The sequence below is a fragment of the Cololabis saira genome, chromosome 20, assembly GCF_033807715.1.
Source record: "Cololabis saira isolate AMF1-May2022 chromosome 20, fColSai1.1, whole genome shotgun sequence".
In the NCBI taxonomy this organism is placed as follows: Eukaryota; Metazoa; Chordata; class Actinopteri; order Beloniformes; family Belonidae; genus Cololabis; species Cololabis saira.
The window spans coordinates 24,003,320-24,027,378 of record NC_084606.1 but is presented as its reverse complement, the minus strand read 5'-3'; the positions used below and the strand labels follow the sequence as shown (position 1 = coordinate 24,027,378).

The 24,059-nt window shown below is 43.7% G+C and overlaps 1 protein-coding gene across 7 annotated transcripts in view; it reads left to right on the top strand.

Moving 5' to 3' along the window:
* dysf (dysferlin, limb girdle muscular dystrophy 2B (autosomal recessive)) overlaps positions 1-24,059 on the top strand; it is a 115,887-nt gene that overhangs the window by 79,686 nt on the left and 12,142 nt on the right. For all 7 annotated transcript variants that reach the window (XM_061710600.1, XM_061710596.1, XM_061710597.1 and 4 more), the window contains 10 exons: positions 3,980-4,108; positions 4,671-4,826; positions 5,011-5,102; positions 6,876-7,046; positions 7,131-7,273; positions 14,102-14,241; positions 14,324-14,412; positions 15,024-15,119; positions 15,199-15,340; positions 23,534-23,633. In XM_061710600.1, coding sequence (XP_061566584.1) covers positions 3,980-4,108; positions 4,671-4,826; positions 5,011-5,102; positions 6,876-7,046; positions 7,131-7,273; positions 14,102-14,241; positions 14,324-14,412; positions 15,024-15,119; positions 15,199-15,340; positions 23,534-23,633 — 1,258 coding nt within the window. The remainder of the gene's footprint in view (positions 1-3,979; positions 4,109-4,670; positions 4,827-5,010; positions 5,103-6,875; positions 7,047-7,130; positions 7,274-14,101; positions 14,242-14,323; positions 14,413-15,023; positions 15,120-15,198; positions 15,341-23,533; positions 23,634-24,059) is intronic.

Below are 24,059 nucleotides of genomic sequence, written 5' to 3'. Positions count from 1 at the left end.
AATGCGTAAATACATTTATTTATTATTATTCATTTAATCATTTTTTGAGCAAAGTTTGAAAACATGATGAAACTCTGCCAATAATTTCTCCATTAACTATTGGAGTTAGGTTTTTCCAATCAAAATAGGGTCACAAAAAAGGAAAAAATAAAGGGTTTGATTTGAAAAACAAAGATCGGTAAAAACCAGATCACTGTAACACTCGTGGGGAGATTTTCTTCAAATGACACAAAAGCAAAAAAAATGCGTAATGCTTTTGTGTAAGGGGGGAAAAGAGAATCTCCCAACTGTGAAGCACAGTGGAGTGAGTATCGTGGTTTGGATGCTCATTTGTTTTAAACAGAAAATATTCAAGGAGACAAGTCCATGATACACAGGTAAACAACACCTGAATGTTCCTAATTAACATTTGTACATAGGTTCCATGTGAGGTGTGAATGGGCCGTATGAACCCCGTATCGGGGTTTGTTTCATTTCAGCCCCATGTGACTTGCTTTAGTGGTTGAAATCGGGTACATGGGTAGAGAATGGCTACCACGAATAAAAACCCAATCGATTTTCACCTTGGTTGGGAACCAGCAGACGGTCTCTCCGGGGTTCGCGGGAGTATTTGAGCCAGCTACTGGTGCTAGTCAACCTAAAGATCAGCCAGATCTCAGAGATCCATAAAATAAGCACAACTACATTTGTTGTCCCAGTAACCACGGTTACATGATGTTTTAATTATAATAATTCCGAATTAAACTATTTTCCTTCGAGTTTACATGGAAATAGAAATTCCGAATTGAGGTTTACATGGAAAACACGTTTGATCGGCTTTATCCAATTCTGCTTGGGTCTGGGGGTTAGGAAGGTTCTGATTGGATAGGGGGGCGGACCGGAAGTTACGTCTACCGGAAGAAAAACTAACTTAGCCGCTACAACTTTGAAAAGCTCACAATTTTAATGTTTCTTGCCATCTGTTGTTTTAATTATTTCCAGGTCCTCCAAGCTATTTATTAAATAAATGGTCTCTGCTCTTGACCACCGTTTACTGCGTGCTGCCATCTTGAAACTTTGTTTCGAAAACAAGCCCAGCGCAGAATATAAGCGTCATCGCGACAGACGGGCAAGGGAACGAGCAGAAAGACCGGAATTAATTTAAAGCGGAATGAGTGAATACATGATCGCTGAATTATTCTATTCGGATTTAAAATAAACCGGAATAAACCAGCCACTTCGAAATTAAGTTTAATTCGGAATGGCCATTTTCATTCGGAATTGGGTGTTTACATGGTAATTTTTAATCATTTTAAATCTGATTTAATTTTAATTCTGAATTAAAGAGGAATTAAACTTCCCATGTCAACGCAGCCATTGTCGTGCTAAATTAGGCACCATGGAAGCGATGTCGGGAGAAAGTGGACACGAGACCCAAAAACGAGTATTTTTGCAGCACCAGACTCAAGAAAGTAATCTCTCGGTCCCAAACACAGAGAAGTATCAATCGGCTCAGTTAAACTGAATCATAATTTATCAGGGCGAAGTCCCACAGGAACGGAGGACGATTAATGTATTGGTGTTTGTTTCGTGCACAGATACGGTTCAATCAAAAGCATCAGATGCCTCGCCAGCCTCGAGCAGTCGGTTTTCTCTTACCGCTCCCTTGGCGCCGGCTTCGGTTTTCAAGTATTGAAATAAACATTTCTCTGGTTTACTTCATCGCTGTCATCACTTTCTTTTCCTCCTTCTCCTCCGCCTCCGTCCTTTCCCCAAGTCTTTCACCCTGTCTGCCCTCACCACTGACCGTGCACCTTTCATTACTCTCATCCTCCTCCTCCTCCCCATCGTTTCTCTCCCCAACAAACCTCTCAGCTTCCTTCTTAACAAAGAGGTTGCATGCAATGAGAAGCATCTCATTACTGTCGTAACCTTTCTCCACCCCCTTTCATCTCATTTTAATATACTATTTGCTCATAACTTAAAACCAAAGCACGGCCTCATGTTTTCCCTTAGAACCCCGCGAGAACATTTTGTTCAATCCGGAGGTTATTGCTACATGTTTTGATTAATTTCGTGGGATGAAATGAGGCTCGTTTGGGACACAAGTGTTTGCTTTGGCTTTTTAAGGTATGTCAGTGGGAGGTTTCCTTTGTGACCGCACCACATTTTGTGTCATTTGCAGATGTGGTGATGGATCAGCGGCTCCAGTAAGCTAGAAAAAAGCACGGTTTTAATATGTAAGGACATGATGTTAACAAGTGAAACCTTTCGTCTGTAAAATCCGGCGGGAGACGAACTCTTGGTTCTTAGTTTTGGTCTGAACAACTGAAGCTGGTGTTTTTATTATCTGTTTTCTGAAAAGTTTGTGAAAAGTAAAGACTAAAGCCATTATTCTAGAAGGGTGACGATATGGTACGTCAAAAAGGTTTCCGTGGTTTCAATGTGTACCTAAAGACGTTTTTTTTAACAAATCATGAAGAATATTTTCACAAAGCAGTCAAGCCTTCATCAGTAGTCACTGTAGTATTAGATATTTATTGTCATTGTTATATAACAACTAAATTAAAAGTGCCATCAGTCAGTGCTAAAAAATAAATAAATACTATAGCATATAAAACATTTACACGTAAAAATTAAATAAAATGAATAACTGATTAACAGGGAACGTCCTCTGAAGGGGACTTTTTTCAAACTGTTTGATGGTGTTATCTGGTAAACTGAGCCGTCCAGCTCCAGCAGTCCCACCCATAGAAACTTTGGATGAGTTTATGGTGCTACGACACGCATCAACAAGGAAGGTGAACGATGGCTTTGGGAGGAGGCGGGCTCACAGAGCAACCACTGACCTCGTCCATCCGTCCGTCCGTCCGTCCGTCCATCCATTTTCTATATCCGTTTTATCCTTTGCAGGGTCGCGGGGGTCTGTTGGAGTCTATCCCAGCTCATTAAAGTCGAGGGCAGGGCTACACCCTGGACAGGTCGCCAGTCTATCACAGGACATCATGTTAGATACAATTAAGAAGAGACGCGAAAAAGTAGGACGGAAGAGCAACAAACAACCAATCATACGTCGTCTTTTTCGCTCTGCGAATGAGCCGCGTACTTTGAAAAGGTCCTGCCCCCGCGTACGATTTCATTGCCTAGCATTTCCTTTTACATGCTCTTGAGCACTTTTTTTTTTTCTCTCTCTTTTAATACTCAGCAATAACAGGCCAGAAGCCTATAAGCCGGTTTTCAAGTCTGAAACGAAACGGGCACACAAGCCTTTGGAATCTGCAAGAGAGAAAACAAACAAACAAACAGGAACAGGCAGAGACACAAAACTAAATCATGCTTTTGAGCACATTAAAAAATTATTTTTCACAATATTTCCCTGTTAATCTTGTTTTTCACACATAAAAAAAAGATAAAGGATATTAGCGTTGGTGAATAGTAGTAGATAGTATCCACCTCGGAGAAGGGTGCTAGTTGGATTAGTCTGTAATGAACGAATGGACCTGTGTTTCCAGCCTGTTCACTTCTTTGGTCCATTCATTGTCATTTCTTTGTGAACGAGCCAAAACTGTGAGTGTGTGGCGCCGCTAATGGAAACAAATGAACCTTCTGGTCCTTTTGACATGTGGACGTCGCCTGCCCGGGTTCGTCATCCTTTTATAAAGCAACACAGACGCCGTCTAATTACAGCGGCCGGACACTTTCAGACTACATTTCCGTGTGTGTGTGTAATTAAACTGACTAATACTTATCTGTGATGTCACGCGAGGCGGCGAGTGTTGGAAACCTCAGAGACTGAAAAAAACAAAAATGACTTTATCCAGAAACGCAGAGCAACGTAGGAAATAAAGCACATATTTGTACAATTTAACCTTTTCAGCCTCTTCATCCTTCTTATTGCATTTGTTTCCTCTTTAAACCCTCATGTCCTATTTTCCCCGGATTTTTTTATGTCTATCAACTGAGCAAATGCTGAGGATTAAATAAACTTCTCTTCTTTCAGGTGTACGACAAGGAGTTGGAGAAGGTGGAAGACTTTGCAGGTTTCTCAGACTTCTGTCAAACGTTCAAACTGTACCGAGGAAAGACCCAGGATGAAGGAGACGACCCTTCGGTGGTGGGAGAGTTCAAGGTAAACCCCCGAATATCGGATCAGCCAATCGCGTGTCGGCTGAGCTCGGTGCGTTCAGGCGTGTAGATGCGGTCGGTATAACCTGCCGAAGGTCAAACCCTGAGCTTTGGAGGGGAGAAGAAAGACACGACTGTTGGTAGCAAATGGACTGGACCGAGGGTTTCAGGAGCGGCCCCCCGACGGCGCTCATTCTCGGCCCTCTTTAGACCCCTTATTACACACTGAGGATCAGCAGTTTCCTGACTCCGGTGGGCTCCACAAGCACCAGATCTCTGCCTGGGATGTGGTGTGTGATGCTACAACGTTAAAGGGAAAGTTCGGTTTTTTACAACCTGGACCTTATTTCAGAAATAAGGTCCAGGTTGTAAAAAAACGAACTTTCCCTTTAATACAGGAGGAACTTGTTGAATCTAAGTCACAAATAATTGAGGTAATACCCTTAAAAAACAAGAGGTCCAACCTGGAACTGGCAAGCTTGACCTAAGAATACGACTAGTGAGTGTGTCAACTATTTCATGTTATTTTTTCATTCCTCACATCTTCTCTCTCATGTGTTCACCAGGGCATGTTTAAGGTTTATCCGCTTCCAGACGACCCGTCGGCCTCCTTACCCCACCGACGGTTCAGGAAACTTCCTCCTAACGGCATCGAGGACTGTCTGGTCCGCGTCTACGTCATCCAAGCTCGAGGACTGCAGCCCAAAGACTCCCATGGAAAGGTGGGGAAAAAAAACACCTGATATCTGATAACGACAGAACACGAAAAAACAGATGAAGGGATCCTGAAGTTACAAGGTTGATCTGTTATGACTTCAGTGATACCTGTTTTAGGAAATCTTCAATAAGTAATGAAAGATTACGGAATATATAGAGCTGAAAGCTTATGTTTTGTTTCCTCGACAGTGTGACCCGTACGTGAAGATCACGCTGGCGAAGAAGACCATCAGTGACCACGAAGACTACGTCCCCTGTACGCTGGACCCTGTCTTTGGAAAGTACGCACTGTTTACATTACAACAGGGGAACCCTGTTATGTAAATATTGTTTTACATCAGCCGTTGTTTTCAGAATTGTTGCTTAGCAACGGTCTGAAAAGGGTCGTGACCAGAGTTGTCAGGTGGAATATTCTTCTGCATCCGAACAAACCTGAAGTCTTCGGTCCGGTGGACAGGTGAGACCAGAGTAAAGTCGTCCGGCCGGTAGGTCCGGTGACGTGTTGGGAGGAAAACCGAGCCCAGCTTTTCAAGAGTACCCACTGTCAAGCACGGTGGTGGAAGGGTGATGGTTTGGACCTGGGCATCTTGGAGTCGTTGATTTTCTAAAATGTGAGACAGCTAAAGTTTGGATGAAAAAAACGAATGTACCAACGTTTGGGAATAAGTGCAGACCTGCCGCTGAAATGCTGTGGCGAGGCCTTAAAGTCCCACATCATGTGATATTTGTTCGTATTCATATGGTTCAAAGTTTATTTAGACGGGACAATGCATATTCATGAACACTACATTAAGCAGTGTAAATACACCGGGTTTAGCAGAAATGCTAGTTTTCACCCGCAGTCCCCACAAACACAATATGCAAACTCCACACAGAAAGGTCCTGCTGGGCCTGGGAGTCGAACCGGGAACCTTCTTGCTGTGAGGCAACAGTGCTAACCACTAAGCCACCGTGCTGCCATATTCATGTAGTCTTCTGCTTTGTGTGTGCTCAGTGAGCATCGTGTTCGGCCTGCCACTCGCTCTGCTGTTACCGCTTCCCTTCTTAAACTACTGTAAAGTGTTTTTGTAAGTGTTTTTTCAGCTAGTGGATGCCCTACATTTCCTTCGGGATTAATAAAGTATCTATCTATCATCTATCATCTATCTATCTCGCTTCATGACGGTTTAAGTCCAATTTGAAGCTTTGAAAGTCAGAAAGAGCATGTCATAACATTTAAGGGGTCAACTTTATAAGCTTTTCAACATGGTACTTAGTATTGCCCCTAATAACAGCCTAAAAATGCTATTTATTGTCTGAGTTGGTACTTGGATTGAACCGATGGTCTGATTAAAGGACGATCACTCTTCTATCTTCCACATCAGCTTCTTCTCTTCACCGTGAATTAAGTGCCCCTTTATTAAACTCAATAAGCAGCTTTATGTCAATAACGACGTTAATGAGGGACGTTGGCTGCTGACTTTACCGTCTACGCCGTGCAACACTCGAGCCTGTTCCCATTCCCAGTACACGTGTTAAACGATGGGTGGATTTGCTTTTTCCAGCTCAGAAACATAACTCAGGCTCAGATGAAGGCAGTCTTTTCCACTAACATATTGAAAGCCTTGTGTACTGAATTCATTACACCACATTGAGCAGGCGGACAGATTTATGTCGCTCCGAGTGTCTCCGTTCCCTCCTCTGCCTTTTTTTATTTATTTATTTATTTTTTTGGTGTTTAGCCAGCAGGGGTCGCTACACACAAGCTAATGGCGCACCAGAGATCACACCCGAGTAAAACTGGAAAATCTAGAGATGACCTTTTAAGTTCCTTTAAAGACACAGTTTTCTTTCACCACCTCAATAAACGATAAATAACAATAGAAGAATTTTTTGGGCACATTTAGTCCGGCATCTGCAGCTCAAGCGCTGTGAGAAGTGATCGTAGCACATCTTTAGATGATAAGAAGAGTAAACTGTGATCAGTGGAGGCCTGATGTGGCATCATCAGGGGACTGAGCGGGCTGGTATCCATGGCAACCGCCTCCAACGAAGCTGTGACTGCTGCTTTCCAGGCTGTTCGAGCTGACCTGCTCCCTCCCGCTGGAGAAGGACCTGCGGGTGATGCTGTACGACCACGACATGCTGACCAAAGACGAGAAGATCGGCGAGACCGTGATCGACCTGGAGAACCGCTTCCTGTCCAAATACGGCGCCATGTGCGGCCTGCCCCGGTCCTACTGCGTGTGAGCACCCGCCGCCGCAGATTCTAAAAAACCCAGTTTTCCTCCCCCATCCTTCCCTCCTGACTCGCGGTGTCTCCCTGACAGGTCGGGGGTGAACCAGTGGCGACACCAGCTGACGCCCAGGCAGCTGCTCTGCAGAGTCTGCGAGCGGCAAAACCTGCAGAAGCCCGTGTTCGAAGATGCCGCCATCCGCTTCAGAGGGCAGCGCTACACAGCTGCAGACCTGGGTGAGCGACACGTGCAACCTCTGCAAACCCTGTCACGTTCTTTAAAAACACATCATATATAATAATCATACAGTGTTTTATATTCATATTATATCCAAGCACCAACTTTCTACCTCTAGAGCTGCACTTCCTCCGCTGACCACCGGGGGCCGGTTCCTGTTGTCATGAATGATTGGTGTAGATACACGACGAATCGTGTATCTACACCAATGTTTTTTTGTTTTTTTATTAATTTTTTTTTATTGACTTTCAGAATCAGAAATTCCTATCCATCACATGCATCTTATGTGCAAATATTTTACATCTGTTGTCTACCAAAATAGGTTTTTTATTATTTTGTGTCTGAAAAGTGGAAAAAAAAACAACAAAACAGAAAAAGGAAAAACAAACAAACAAAAAACTATGTCCAGGTAGGGATTGATCTTTTCCATACAATTCAGTCAGTCACTAGTCTGTGAAGATAAAATCAGGTCGGTGGGGCGTGAAATACTGTATTTTGTGGACCATAAGGTGGAATATCAATGTACGGGTCTATTTTCATACATAAGGCGCACAGTAAAACATATATAAAGTGAAACAAAAGTCTGGTGAGTCTAACTTTATTCAAGTTGTTCACAATAACTCAGAATATTGTTCAGTTGTAACTAAAACAGAAAAATAAACTCACATTTTAAATAATTCATCTTCCACGAATGCACCAATAAAAAGTGAGGGTAAGAGTCCTGATCTCTGATTGGTTCATCGTTGCCAGCGATAGTCACCTGAAGTTAGTGTGAGGTTGGAACAACGTTGTATTCCAACATTTGATTATAACTGGATTATGATACAGATTTGAAAACTGGGTTTCCTCTAAACACCTACGTTGACGTCTAATTACAGTAAGGTAACTTGACTAGATGTTGGATGATGGTTGCTTGCAGCGCTACATAATTAGTTATTTAAGGTTGTCTGAAGCTGCAACCCGTATCCAACCAAGGACCGACTTTAATGTGTCTGAACGGTCCGACCATCAATCAAGTGGAGCGGCTTTGTCGCTACCAAAGTCACTAAAACATGTTGACAGATTTTTGAGCTCAGTGTACCTCATAAAATTGGTTCAAGGTTAGTAAACAGAACAAAATATATATAATATTGTAGGGTGCACTGTCGATTTTTGATGACTTTAAGTGCCTTATAGTGTGGAAAATAAGGTATTGACCCAGTTTTCCCAGTGTGAAGCAAAATTCTCCATTTTGTAATTAACAAATGCCGTTATCGTCTCCATTTTATAAATGTCCATCAGAGAGAATCAAGACCAAGACTAGTTCATCTCCAGACTGAGACCAAAACAAACCTAGTAATTTCCTGATCCTGCGTGATTGTAGAACATCAGCTCCATCCTGGTTCAGCTAGTTTCCATATGAGGTTGTTTTCAACTGCAGCACAATAACAGAGAGAAGTGGATGATGATGTTGAACTCACTATAAATGTTTTCATCCATCAGCTGAGATCAGATATGTGTGGCGACTGCACTACCGCTATTTCTACACTATTGGAGGATTGACTCCAGAGCTTTTAAGGATTGACACGACTACTAACTAGTCCCAAAGTCCTCTAACAGAATAACCAGCCTCCAACACCCCCCTCCACCTCAGAAAAGTCATGAATAGTAAATGTTACTGATGTAAATTGGACTTAATTTGGAGATGAAACCTGAATTTTAAATATTAAAGATTGAAATTACATTATTTACCATTATAGTAATCAGATTACACCGTATATCAGCATCACTGAAATGGTGATGCTTAATCAATCACAACGATATGCAAATATTATTCATATATTTATTCAAACAAGGCCGTTGTAAACACAAAACTGTAATTAAATACACACACATGCAGATGCACCAAAACATTCAATCAGCAAATACAAATAGCAAAATACAAATAGTTTACAAAACTCTACATTAACAAGAGGAAGAACTGCTGATCACCAGATTCTGTCACCTTGGTGCAACGGCATCTAAGTTTTCCAAGACAAGACCAAGACTACAAAAAAGTGGTCTCGAGACCTCCTAGTCTTACTCTCAAGGGTATTTTGCATTCAGAGATATCCTTTAGGTCGTGTATATATGTGTATCTCTCTCCAATAGTCCTTCATGAGAGGGCAGTCCCAGAAAATATGGTTCCATATTCCTCCAACAGGACAAGGTGTAATAAAATACCTAATTAGGTTTTTCCAGCCACTTCTGTGAGCCGGTTCATCCCCATTGATACCGCTGTATAGTTATCCCTCCATCCTTTTCCCATTTTGTTTCAATATATGGAATTTAATGTGGTTTCAAGTTCAATAGTCCCTTATATGAGCATGAAATAGTTCTGTCAACAGTTTCTGAGTTATATTGTAAACAGTTCATTCAAACATATGTTCATCTTTGTTCTTATATGGCATTCGCCCGCTGCACCGGGGGCTTTGGGGTTTAGTGAGATTAAAAGTAGAGCAGATCACTTCCTCAGCAGTTGTTTGTCATCTCATCCCTCGTTCCCCCAGGTCTCTGTCCCTCCCGGTTCTCCATTTATTCTCCATAACACGTTAGTGAGAGCTTTGCAGACTAACCAGAACCAGCATCTTGTTGAGGCAGCCTGACGGCCGCTCGTCCCGATAAGCGGCTTCTGAGCTGAAGGTGGCCTTAGTTTGATGAACCCCCCGTGTAATGAGGTCATCTGAGGTCATCTGGCTCCTGTGATCCCAGTGTTGACGCTGCGGCCTGCGGCGGATTATTAGGAGATCGTGTAAATGTTTGGATTGAAAACAAGCGGCTTGAGCCCGACGCTGAGCTCCCGGATTGCGTCACGATGCCGTTGTCACGTTAGTGTTTGTTCGTTCAGGGATTCTCGTCCGGCTCACCGGCCCAGCTCAACCTCACATTAACACATTTGCAGGTAATTACAGTTGTTTCTATGCAATAAAATGAGTTTTCTCTTGTAATCAGGTTAACCGCAAGACTTTACACACTGCCCTTCACCCCTCTTTCTTTCCTACCATTTCTCCTTCCTTCTTTGATACCTCTCTTCTTCATTCTTTGTTTCATCCAACATGACTTCTTCCTCTTTTCTTAAAAAGTCTTAAATACCATTTTCCTAAAATAAGGCCTTCAAACGTCTTAATTTGTCTTATTTAGGAGAAATTATTAACAAAAATGTTTCCATTATGGCAGAGAAAAGAAGAAACGTGAACCTTTTTTGGCTATTTAGTGGTTCTGTGAAGCTTGAAATGTATTATGCATTTAATAATTGACGGTTTTAACATAGAGAATGTATCGTTTGGGCTGGTTTTTCATTATTTAGGTGGGTTTTACATCACGTCTGGGCTGGAACCTGTCAGATCTGGCAACTTTGACCTCAGCGCTGGATTTCTTAGTCGCCTAGTCTCGAGACAAGGCAAGCCAATATGGGTAAATGTAAATTTAGTGACAAATGGCCTCGAAAATTCCAGTTTCTCTGGACATTGGGTTCAAATTGTGTGACTATCTTTTTGGTCTTAAATTTTGTTTGAAAATGGTTTTAAAAAGTCTTAAATTTAACTTGGTCAAACCTGTAGACACACTGGTTAAAGCAGGGAAACATCTAAAACATGCAGGACGGCGCTCCTCTTGGCCTGATTCTGCAGGGCGCCCCCTACAGTCTCCGAGGTTAAAGGGTCATCATCAAGAAGAGAGGCAGTCCTGACTACCTGCAGGTTGTGGCTTTAGTGATAATGAACTAAAGAAGCTATACAGTTAGGGAAAGATAAATAGAGAAGAAAGTAGAAACAAGGAGGAGAAGCTAGTTGGTGTGTTTTGCAGCACGGTCCAATTAAATAAGTCTTTAGCCCAAAAATATCATAGAAGCAGACTCCCATGAAAAATACCAACAATGTTACTATTCTGAAAAATTAGATGCTAATTTAAAGCAGCACAATGTAAGTTTTCCACCTTTTAATATAATATTTCCAGAGTCATTGTGATGGTACATCAACTTCCAACAGGTTTAATGACACCTCTGTCATGGTCTGAGGGGTCTGTATCGCCTTCACTGGCACTATGTAACTTTGAGGTGGATGGTAGGAACCCTTCCAAACTACTGGTAAAGCACTACCACTTTTGTCCAAAGGAGCCGCCAAACTCAACAAAAGCTGAAAGTTACATTGTGCTGCTTTAAGCTTTTAGTTTTAGCTGAATTAATGACAATTACTGCTCCGTTTAGCCGACGCTGGATTAGTTTAAACTGCTGATTACTTATCTTCATAGCGCGATGATGACTGGTGAGGAGGTGATGGTGGCTGGCCATTGGCCGAGCCAGGTGTCAATCAGAAGGCTCCGCCTCATATTAATATTGTTGATAACAATAAAGACAAACAGTTTTTTGCACCAGGCTTTTAACCAGGCTGTCCACTTTAATCCCAGTTAGCATGTACATAGCGCTGCGTTCACTATATGAGGTAGGAGGAATCAGTACCAGTTAATTTGATGGTAGTAGATCCTTAACGGATTCATGACCTCGAAAGAGCGAAGCTGCGGAAAGATAAGTGTAAGTTAACATCTAAAGTTTATCTTCAGAACATTAAACGCCCAGTTATGGATCTTCTTCAACAACCATCGTTTTTGAATTTCCCGCCGTTTCTTCTTCGTCGTGATAAAAGTCGGGTAGGACGATAGTTGGCTGCAGTGTCTGTACAAATCGACTGATGTGCAACTTTTATCAGCACCATCTTGCGTAAACTTTGCTCCCTTGGCTCCGTTGTTATGTCTGAGCAACGTACAGGAAGTAGATCAAGGCTACACTGCCCCCTGGTGGTTGGTGGTGGAATTGCAGAAACTCACGGCAGAACAAGAGTAACTGAGTGAAATCCTCCCGAATCTCCTGTTCTTCTTGTGCTCCGCTCCCGTTAACCCTCCCATCCCCTCTTAGCCTTTTCTTAACTTCTTCCTCTCACTTTCTTCCCCCATCACTTACCTTCCTTTCCTCCCCCATCCTTCCCTCCTCTGCTGGGACGGAGAGGTGGAGGAGGGGGGGGGGGGGGCACGGGACCACCTGAGGAGTGGGGCGATGAGATAAATATTCAGGATTCAGGAGGTTTTAGCTCCTGCACACACACACACACACACACACACACACACACACACACACACACACACACACACACATATGTTCCATGGCTGCGCGATGCAAGGTCATGGTTGTCGTCATGGTGATTTATAGTACAGTCGTGTGTGTATGTGTGTGTTTGCGCCAAGATCAACATCTCGGCCGTCTCCCGGTTAGTGAGTCTGTACTCCCGTGTTCTCTTTCCACGGTTGCCACGGTTACTGTGCGTCAGCTTTGCTGTCCGTCATTTCTGAATTCTGTCTTTTTTTCTTTCTGAAAACTTCTCTCGTGTTATCCATCCCCTTTTTCACTCTCGTCTGACACGTGTCACTCTTTAAAAATGAGAATTAATAAGTAAAAATAGATAAATGAAATAGTAATCAATATGTTGAAAGGAGAGAGAGAAGTGAGTTGTGTTGGTTGCCGGGCAACGACTCATCCCATGACGTCACACATGGCTTTAACAGGTAACGATGTCATCTTGACAGGTGCTGACTCCAACCAGAATGGCGAGTTTTAGGAGGTTAGAATAAACTTATTCACATATCAGAAGCCAACTTCACCAATAGTGCTAAAATGATGTCAGCTATGTGATGCAGCGGCCTTTCATCAAACGATTCTACCAATGAACAATCATTTTTAGGGTCTAATATACTTTTAGCTGATGAGGTTAACCCTATCTAGCCGTCGTGAATGTGAAATCTACATCTATGGAGACCAAAACTAGTAATACGTACGACATCTAAAGCTTTACATGAGTTCATGTTCTGCTGTATAGTTTAACCTTCACCTGCTCGTGGAGCCCAAGAAGTCATTTGATGAACTGCAATTTCCGGCACAAATCCCCAAGCGGTGCAGAAGTGCCAAAATTAGTTCCTGCAGCCATTTCTGGACTAAATAAATAAACCTTACTTAGCTCAAAGTTATTTATCTCTTTATTTTTTTTACATTTTCTTTGTTGATTCAGAGAGGAAATTACTTCAACTGCCTTGTTCTTGTTCTGTGTTTTACACCTGCTCAACCCTCATGAACCTGGGCTTTAACACAACTCCTAAAAGTAAATAAATGTCCTGTTGTCATGGTTACTAATACTGACAGACATTTAAAAAAAAAAACTGTCACTTAGGTAGGGGCACTGGGTGATATAATGGGGAAAAAAATCGGGATAAAAATATATTAAAAAAATAAAAAAGTGCACCAGCAGATATGCGTTAAATCCAGTCCGCCACAGTTGCAGTACCACTCTGATCCACTGGAGGAGCACTTCACCTTGTCTCGGAGGCCTGTGGCTTCTGACCTGCTTTGGCGTATCTTCATATATTCTATTAAATTAATGTTTGTACATTTTTTATCTTTTTTTTATTCAGCAAATGTACACAACAGGACCTTATAGTTAAAAAAAAATTGTGTTTTTAGTTAAAAAATGTAAAACCATGACCGCCTCCGTCTCCAGTTGTCTTCTCGTACCTCCTTCCCTTTTCTTGCTTTCTTCCTTCCTCAAATTAATCTGCCCTGTTTCCTTCCCTTCAGCTTTGCATCATTTCCTCTCTCTTCCAAGTCGAGGTCAACATTAATTGAGAGCAGCTCCATATTTGCATGTTGCCTGGAAGCACCGACTCTTCGACTCAGTCATGATGCAGGAATCAACAAGTGGGAGATTTTACCAGCGTTTCAGGAGCCGCGGCCTCCGCTTGAACCCAGAACTCTGTCTGTGTGCTTTCAGAGGACAAAAATGCGTCTGTGCGTCACCTCGGTCCACTCAAGGAGCGATTGTCCCTTCACATCTTGAGGAAACTGGGACTGGTACCAGAACATGTGGAGACCAGAGCGCTGTACAACCCACTGCAACCTGACATAGAGCAGGTGAACACACACACACACACACACACACACACTTGCTCATTCCCATTTCTGTCGTCTGACCGGTTGCTTGTCTCCCTCTCAGGGGCGTCTGATGATGTGGGTGGACATCTTTCCCAAGTCTCTGGGACCACCCGGACCCCCGTTCAACATCACGCCACGCAAGGCCAAGAAGTAAGAAACACATGCAGATGAAGGCCAGGCAATCGATCAATAAAAGCCCCCAGTCAGCTGATCAGTTCTCAATATCATTCAGTCCTCTGATCAGTCATTCAGAGGGTCAATATGGCAGTTGATCAGAGTTATCATTAAGCAAATACACCAGTCGTAGTGAAGCTCTTTCTGTGTAAAAACAGAATCAAAAATCTGATCAGCTAACCAAAATACACAACGCCAAAAGGGAAAGACGTCTTAGAAAAACAGTTGTTGTGACTTCTCGAGCTCAGTGAGGTGTGATTAGAAGAGAAAAAAGGTCCGTTTAGAAAGGTTGCCATGGAGACCATGGATCCAGATTGAAGTTGGCATGACTGCATCTGAGCAAACCATGAAACTTCTGGGTCGAGGTTCTGCTGTCAGGCACGGTGGTGGAGGAATGATGATTCGGGAGGGTTGTTTTGCCTGCTCCGAGTGAAAACATCCACCTAACAGAAAAAGTTTGGTTGAAACCGGGCCATGCAACAGAATAATCAATCAAGAATCTTGGTTTTAAAAAAGTCAAAGTCCAGATTGGGTTCACTAACTTCTGAACAGGACTGTCTGAGGTCAATGGGTCTGTTTTCGTTCAGGTTCTTCCTGCGTTGCGTCATCTGGAACACCAGTGATGTCATCCTGGACGACGTCAGCATCAGCGGCGAGAGGATGAGCGACATCTACGTCAGAGGGTAAGACCACCCCCCTCTCTTCTGCTTCCATACCCGTCTGTTTTCGACACGTCGATAACAGCTCTGATTGGCCCATCAGCTGGCTCGACGGACACGAACACAACAAGCAGAAGACCGACGTCCACTACCGCTCCCTGGGTGGCGAGGGCAACTTCAACTTCAGATTCCTGTTTCCTTTCCACTACCTACCGGCGGAGCAGCTGTGCGTCGTGGATAGAAAGGTAACGTGTCTGTCACCTGAACGGCTCTAATGGCGCTTTTCCACTAGTACCTACTCAGCTCGGCTCTCCTCTACTCTTTCCCACTAAGGGTCTAACCTGCCAAGTAGATACTTTTCCTGTTTCTACTCTGTCGAGGTTCTAAGCGGCTGAGTCGGCTGTATCTGACATCATCACACTACAGGCCACTGATTGGTCGGGGGGGTTGGAGTCAGACGTCTGAGTCAGGATGTGACATCAGTGAAAGAGCTTCTGACGGCTTCTTGTTCATTCAGACAGGCAATGGCAGCAGAAGTCTGTTTCATGATCCAACTCTGAGGTGCAGATGTTCATAAACCTGGTGGCTGAGGAGAGAATTAAAGGGAAAGTTCGTTTTTTTACAAATGACACCAAACTTGCCTGGGTGAGTATACGACCATAAAAAATGCCAGAAATAAGGTCCAGGTTGTAAAAAAACGAACTTTCCCTTTAAAAAGGGATCTAGACGGGCGATAAGGAACGACCAGATCCACCAGGAGCTCCTTCACTTCATAGCTGCTCGGACTTTATAGCAGCACAAAGACAAACAAACAAAAACTAAAAAGCGTCGCCGCTTGAAGCTTCTCTCATTTTTTAACTTGATATGGAACACAAGCCACAGACCCAGCAGCACATATATCATCTCCTCCAGGTTCTACATCTTTAGTGTTGTCTTCTTCTTTTAGATCACACAATCAAATACGTCACAGCAGCTTCGCTCCAACCTCCTACTTCTGCTCCAGGTGCTGAATTGTTATGGAAAAGAAACCAGGTTGAGTAGAGCCGAGTAGGTGCTGGTGGAAAAGCGCCATAGATCCAAACACGTGTAGGAACGAGGCCGCGAGGTCTAGTCGGGAGGAATTTCTCCCGCGATGTCCTCCCCGACCGCTCGGCTGCCCGCCGGCTAATCTGCTGCGGCCTGCAATTACCAGAGGAGGGAAAAAAAAAAAAGAGAGATTTATGTGACATGCCCACAAGAAGGAGTAGATGCTGCCGAATATGTGAGACTCAACAAAAACATGCAGCGAGGAGCTAAAATAACATCTCTCTCAAAACTAGAATAACAGCTCGGCTGTCATGTGCTTCTCTTGGCCGGAGGCCGAGCCTCCTTAGCCGCTCGCAGCCGACATGGTTTACGACGGCGCTGGCTCGCTCGCGCCGGCAGTCTTCAATCGGCGGGCGGCTGAGGAAGACAAGAGGTTTAAGTGAAAAACAACGAGAACCAAAAACTCTCCCGGGGGCGGAGATCTCTGAGTGGATGAGGAAGAAGAGGCTCAGGGTCCTGTTGAGACGAGGATATCTGCCGTCAAAGTCGTTGCCAAAGCTAAAGAAAAACACACAAGTTGAAGACGGGATATCCGCCTAATGTTTGGCGTGTATTCGGGACCATAATTTAAATGGGCTATCCCGCCACCCAACATGCGTTTGTGCTGTTAGGTCTCATCAGGAGGTTTCTGGAACGACAGGCTGAGAAATACAGCTGGAGATGGTCAGTGGACATAGCTGAGGATGAAGGTCAGGAACTGGCAGGTTCTCCAAAGAAAAAAGGATAAATGAATAATTTAGCTGATGATGGTGACGGGTTTGACCGTCACATGACCAAGCTATTGAAGTAAAGTGCAGCATATTTTGCAGCACACAGCCTGTTCAAGGCAACGGAGAGATACGGTAGAGGGCTCATTCTTTTTGGTTTGGAACGCTTCATCTGACATTATTACTAGAAAACTTAAAACGTATACGCATTTTTTTCATAAATCCTGCCTCAAGCTCCTTTAATCTGACCGGTTCCAGGGCTGGTTCTGGTTCTGGGTCAGTGCTGATTTTGGAACCGGACTTTCTGTTTCCACTGACAAAGAACTGGCTCCCGGCCAGAAGAACCGGTTCCAAGGTAGCACCAACTCTTTGCTGGGCTAGAGGAAAGAACTGCTTACGTCAGCGGAGGGTCGGACTTGTTAAGACCAACGGCAACAGCAAGACTGTGAGACGGAGACATTTTCAAATAAGAATGAATCTGGATGCAGCAAAGCATCATGGGTCTGAGGAGGAGACAACCTGTGTTTTAGAGATGTGTCCACAGAGGAGCTACGTGGACCAGGTCCGTACACGTAATGACCTGGCTCCTGTTGGCACCCGAGCTATGGAAAAACAAACTGGTTCTCAGCTGGTTCGCAAGTTGAACGAATTGTGACCCGGCACCAGCAGTGGACCAGAACCAGCTCTGGAACCGGTTTGGTGGAAAAGGGACACCTTTGAGATTGCTTTTTCATTCATAGTGATGACAGTCAGCCATCAGCTGCGCCCTGTGGTCAAGGTCAACTTTCATGTTAAGGTCAGCGGTTTTGGAGACTGACCCTAGTGGTCAATGAAGGAACTGCAACAAAAAAAAACTAAATCCACGAGCTGCTCGGTGGCGTAGTGGGTTAGGCAGCGGCTCATGTGCTGAGGCTACAGTCCTCCTGCAGCGGTCGTGGGTTCGAGTCCAGGCCTGCGCGCCTTTGCTGCATGTCGTCCCCATTCTCTCTCTACCCCCTTCCTGTCTGAATAAAGGGCCACTAGAGCCCCAAAAAATCCACTTCCTGGTTGTTAAGGGATTAGGGATGTATCACCATGCCAACCAGTGGGGCGTTACGCCGGATTCTCTCAGCAACGTCTTCATAGACATCGAATGGAGTGACGTCATGAGTTGCTTCGTTAAAAGTCAGGGGATAATCAACTTTTCCCGCATCAGCTGCAGGGGGGTTTAAACACGACTATGGCGTTAAAAATTATCGTCTACGCCCCCAACCATTACCAGGATCACCTGTGGACAGCATAAATAAATCAGACACGCCCTCTTTCATGCATTCCCATAATGCCCGTGTTAATGTAATGTAACTTGTAACACACGGCTGCTAACTACGCATCACTAGTAGCAGGTTAGCGCCCAGCGCCGGATTCAACGACACATAATCCAGCTTCAACTAAGAGAGAGACGAGGATGGACGGAGGAAAGGAGGTAGAAAACTGAACAGGTTTCTGTACTTAGCCCTCTGGCAGCAAAACTGAAACTGATTGATGCCGTTAGATATTGCAGCGAGCAACCTCACACACACACACACACACACACACACACACACACACACACACACCCTCTTCGTGACAGTTGGGGAGTTATGGCCTAACGTACTTGGACAGAATTTGTGCCTAAACTGAGCCAAACGTTGAACACACACCCCGACGACGGTACCGCCGCTAGCAACCGCACCCCCCCACCCCGACCCCCCCACGTACACACGGAGGGTGTTTGTTGTTTGCTCTATTGTTTGCCTGCGTTGTCATGAAGTGTGGCAGCCCACTGTGGATGGACACTCTGACTTAGATCGTCGGTGTGAATTCATTACGCCTCAAATGTGAGTCTGGCTTGTAAACAGATGGACACAAGGCATTGTGGGGTTTTCTTTTAAACATGAAAGAAGTAAATGTACGTAGTATCACGCAAAAAAAAAATCTGTGTTTGAATAATCAGAAGCATCAGAACAATTTCCGACCCTTTATTTTTCTTTTTCTTCCACTTTGGTACACCTTTATTTTTCTTATATTTTATCATATTTTTTTAATCATTGGTTACAGACAGTTTTGGTTGCATAAAAAAGTTTTGTTGCGTTAGATATATTCACGTGGAGGTTTGAAACAGTCAAAATTAATTAATTTAATCATTGAATAAATGTACAATGCAATGAATAAAATTGGAAATACATAAACATACAATCTATTCAATATACAATTAAACAATTAAATGATTAAATGTATCATTAAATAATCAAATGGTGAATATATTTCATTTGATATACATTAGTCGAAGTGACAGTTTAACTAAATTCATGATGTGCTTCAGCCAATGCAGGAATAATTAAATATGTAATGAAATAATGAAATATATATCCAATGAAATATTCAAAATTAAATTATTTAATGACACTAATAATTTAATTGTATATCAAATAAATTATATATTTATGTATTTCCAATTATACTCCATTGTACATTTATTTAATGATTGAATTAATTAATTACTACTTAATTTTTAAATAACTATTGAAGGTACGCGACAGGACGAGGCTGGTAGCTGCAGAACTGCTGCAATTCAGGCCAACAGACCAATGAGATGATTATTATTCCTGTGTCAGCAGAATAGAAACCCTCCACAGGTTCTGGTCTGAGGGTAGGACAGACGTCAGCCGACTCTGCTGCAGGATCTGATGTGTTAGGAAGGAGATTAGCCAGGTGGAATGACCCTGAAGGTGTTACTTTTGGGGGTTTGGACGACGCTGGTGCAAAGATGTGAACTTAAACGATGCCTGATTCAAGATGAGAGGCACTTTGGAACCTGTGAGGATGAAGGTGGGAACTGAAGAGGCATCATGGGGCCTTAAAGGTACATAAATCCCACCTCCTCTAAAGGAAGTCCTTCCACTGGAGACGAGGCACCCTGGATGATGTAATGCTGGATTAGAGGTGTTTTGGACGCTATGAGGACAAGACGCAAGAAAACAAAAAACCTCGTAGACCCTCAAGAGTGAAGGACCGGTGTGAAGAGCCGTCAGGGAGCCTTGACTTTCTAGCATCTCAGTTTTTTAGAAGGACGTTGTTTCCCTGGAAGGAGCTGGAAGATCGGTGTTGTGGACCAAAACCTAGGAGCTGGAGGACTTCTGGGCTAAGAGTGTAGTAGAGGCCGAGGGGAAGGCTACGTTAAAGTTGTGGTACAGACTACTGTTGTTTTTGTCAGCCTGGTTCAATTTTAGTTTCATTCTATTCTTTGGGTCAAGCTATCATTTTAGTTTTTATTAGTTTGTCACGTTCATTCTCCTTTTAGTCGTGTCAAGTTTCAGTCGACTAAAAGTCTCAGCATTTTAGTCTTATTTTAGTCAAAGATTGTATTTAGCCAAACCCATTTTACAATTCAAACAAGGTCATCTTATTATTATATTATTGTTACCTTATAGACTCAAGAATACATTCATTCCAGATACAGAAGACTCTAATTTGAGTTTACAACATATTTATTTTTCCGCATTTCTCCCTGTCTTTCTCTTTTTCGACGACACATTGGGTTTTCTTTTCCACGTCTATGTAGGAAAGTGTATCCAAAGATGGTCTCTTTTTCTTCTCCAGCCCCAGAGCAGATCCCTGCATTTCTCTATGTAACTTTGTTTTTAATTGACGTGAACCTAGAGCTCTGCGTTAACGGCATCAGCCTCTAACCTGCAGCTGCATCTTCTGGATCTGATTCCCCGCTGCAGCGACTGGGATTGAGGACGTGACGTCACCCAGCAGCAGAACTAAACCAGAGGAAACTACTGAAAACATGGACATTAAGGATCTTTGGTTGAACATTTTGTCTCGTTTTGGTCAACGAAAATGAAGACACATTTTAGCAGAGTTTTTATTTTGTAATCTACATTTTAGTCTGGTTTTTATTCCTCTACGATATTGCATTATATATCTAATTATTGTTATCGTCACATGACCAGCATTTTCGTTGGGTCTCATCTCGTTTTCCTCACGTGATAAAGGTTTGTTGACGACGATATTTAGTCATAATTTTCATTGACGAAAGTAACTTTAGTAAAGACTCGGCGTTAGCCTAATCAAAAACAGCCTGAAACGTAGTTTCAGTCCTGCCGGTGTTTGAGATGAGAGCCACGGATCCTCCTCAAACCGGGCTCAAGGAACCACAGAACCACCGAATGGATCCAAGACCCGGAGAGGCCAATCAACTGGAAGGCAGGGCAGCGAGGATTGAACCCGACTGTTTCTAACCTGGTCTATTCTCATGAGAATCACCTCGTATTCAAGCCAGAACCAGGATGTCAACCCCCCCATCCAACAGTGGCCAGTCAAGCACCTCAGGTTGAACACGCTCTGCTGGCAGGATGACGGGCCGATGGTGCATGGACGACAACCCGAATCCAAACGCCAGGAATGCAGGTTTACACAAGACAACAAAGAAGAGATGGAGAAAGTAAAAGATGGGCAGAGGGGCTTGAATGGCTTGAATACGAGGTGATTCTCATGGGAACGGTTCTGGTTAGAAACCGTGGGGGGCTGATGGGAGAAGGAAGGCGGTGAGAGCTGCTTTTAGACTCGTCTGCTGGGAATAGGTGTGATGTGGCCTGATGGAGACGAGAACAATGACCCAGGGCGTGTCGCGGCTCGAGCAGGAAAACAAAAGGATGATAAATGAAAGACGAGCAAAAGAATAGAAAGACAGCAAAAACAAAGCCGTAGATCATGAAAGCATTGGGTCAGTTATTTCTAGGTTCTGCAGGGGCACAGATCCCAGCAGCTTCTGGCCTTTCAAGGGGTTTTCATCCCAGAGAGTACCGCTTCCATTTCCTACCTGTACAGAACCAGAACCGGGGACTCGTGCAGGAGCTTCCTCACGGCCTGGAAACCAAAGATGGATCCAGAGGAACCAGACTCCCCTCATATAGTCTTGATGCCACGTATGTGACATGCGGCGTCTCCCTGGGTCCACCTCGCTCTGATTGGAGTCTAATTATCCACCGTGTCGTCTTTCTCAGAAAATAATAAATCCAGGTTGAGTCATGGGAGGTTTTTCTGGCGGCGGTTCTGTGGCCTCTGAATAAAAGCAGCTCCCAGTGGAGGCGGTTTTGGGTTTTACCTCCAGGACGCGGGCCGACGCAGTCGTCTGCTGCTCGTAAATCCAGGTGGCAGCAAGGGCTACCGTGGAAAACAGTCTCGTCTGATTAGAGAGGAACTCCACATTCATGACTCGTCGTACCTCCGTGATTCATGCTCGAAATTAAGGACGGGGTTATTTGTCCCCGTGGGAGGTTGCTACGGGTTTGGTTTGTGGAAACTCCGTCCCCTCGGGTGTTATTTATGAGCAGTGATGTCCTGAGTCCTATTTAAAATCGTGTGTGAAAAAAGCCATATTTTCTGCCGACCCCACGACGGCCGGGGAGCTTCGGACGGATAGAAAAGAGCGGCTGAGGGAATGGAAAGAGAGGGAGGGAGGGGGCGAGCGAGCAGGCCGTTAACACGGAGGTGAGACGGGATCAGATCTGTCTGGCAGTTTAGCGCGACTGCAGCCCAGGTGATAATAGCTGCTGATACGTGTCGGCGCGTGGAAGTGGCGACGCCGTGAGAGATGTGGCGATGCGGCGCTGCTCCGACCCCGAGGAGAGCTTCCTCCTTACACTCAGGGCCCGAGCCTCCATGGGGCCCTCTACTACTGCCAATAATACTGATTATTGATCATTCACACACCCACTATGAACTTCATGTTCTTCCCTGTCATTACAAATACACTTGTAAAACTAGATGTAAGAACTTAATGTTGTATTTAGATTGTAATCCACAGTGATTGTGCAGAAAAAATGCAGAAAAAATCTTTCAATTAATATTTTGCAAAGTCAGCAACTACTGGCCACACAGAGAAGCAATAGATAAAAGGTCAGAGAGCTGCACAGTTGCTGCATTGTTGTTTCCATCATCCTATTGTCAGCCTGGCATGTTTTTACCCATCTATGGTTTTTAATCTGAAATGGGAGCAAATTCAGCTACAAGAGCGGCCTGGGGTTGATTTACACTTAATATTTAAAGTGATATAGTACTAAGTGTGATACTGAGTGTCATCTACAGTGTAGGCCTACTAAAAGAAACAAAATAATCAAATAGATTTATAAACCATTTACTGTAAACATGTTATCTACTTTATTTTTGGTTTTAAATAAACTGCAACAACAATGTGCAACAACAATTTGAAGTGGAACAACAACAATTAAGTGCAACAACAAAGTACTACAAAAACTAGAACTATAATTAAAATCACTCAACTTAGATAAACAGTACCTCGTCAATATTTCTCCAATAAATTCAAATGTACAAAAACAGACCTTATTAAATAGAATAAACAAATAAAATCAAACAAATACTTTTGTTACAGTTTTTGTACAATAACATACCTTTGATAACGTATGAATCATCACTCGCACATAAAAAAATATTTGTTATTTTATTTTTTTTAACTCTTGGGGCCCCCTAGTGCTCACGGGGCCCCAAGCAGCCGCTTAGTTCGCTTATGCCTTGGGCCGGCACTCCATCGCGTCCATGAACACAGAACATGTCTGAGAGGTGAAAATCACAGCTCTGCTGGTCTGTGTTTGTCCGCAGGAACACTTCTGGAGCCTGGACAAGTCTGAGACCAAACTGGTGCCCAAGCTGACCGTCCAGATCTGGGACAACGACAAGTTCTCCTTCGACGACTATCTCGGTGAGCTTGGCGGTGGAATTCCCCCTCGCCAGATCCAGGGAGATCGAGGGATCATTATGTGCAGTTTTTATGTCTTAACTCCTCTTCTTTGAGTCAGATTTACTCCAACACATGTAAATACATGTTTCTGCCCCTTTAAGTAGGCATACGGTATTTAGTCAGACACCAGTTGTGCAAGTTCTCCCACTTAAAAAGATGAGAGGCCTGTAATTGGGGTGATAACTGATACTTTAGAGTCACCTGGCAGGTATCAGGGCATTAGAAACATCCTGCACCTAAACAAACACCTGACATTAACAACAAACCCAGCAACACAGAATCTTCTTTTATCTTGATCAATGAAGCGGTTGCCACTGCCAGGGGTGTTTCTAGACCCCCTGGGGGCCCTGGGCAGGAGAGACCATGGGGTCCCCCAGAATCATGATG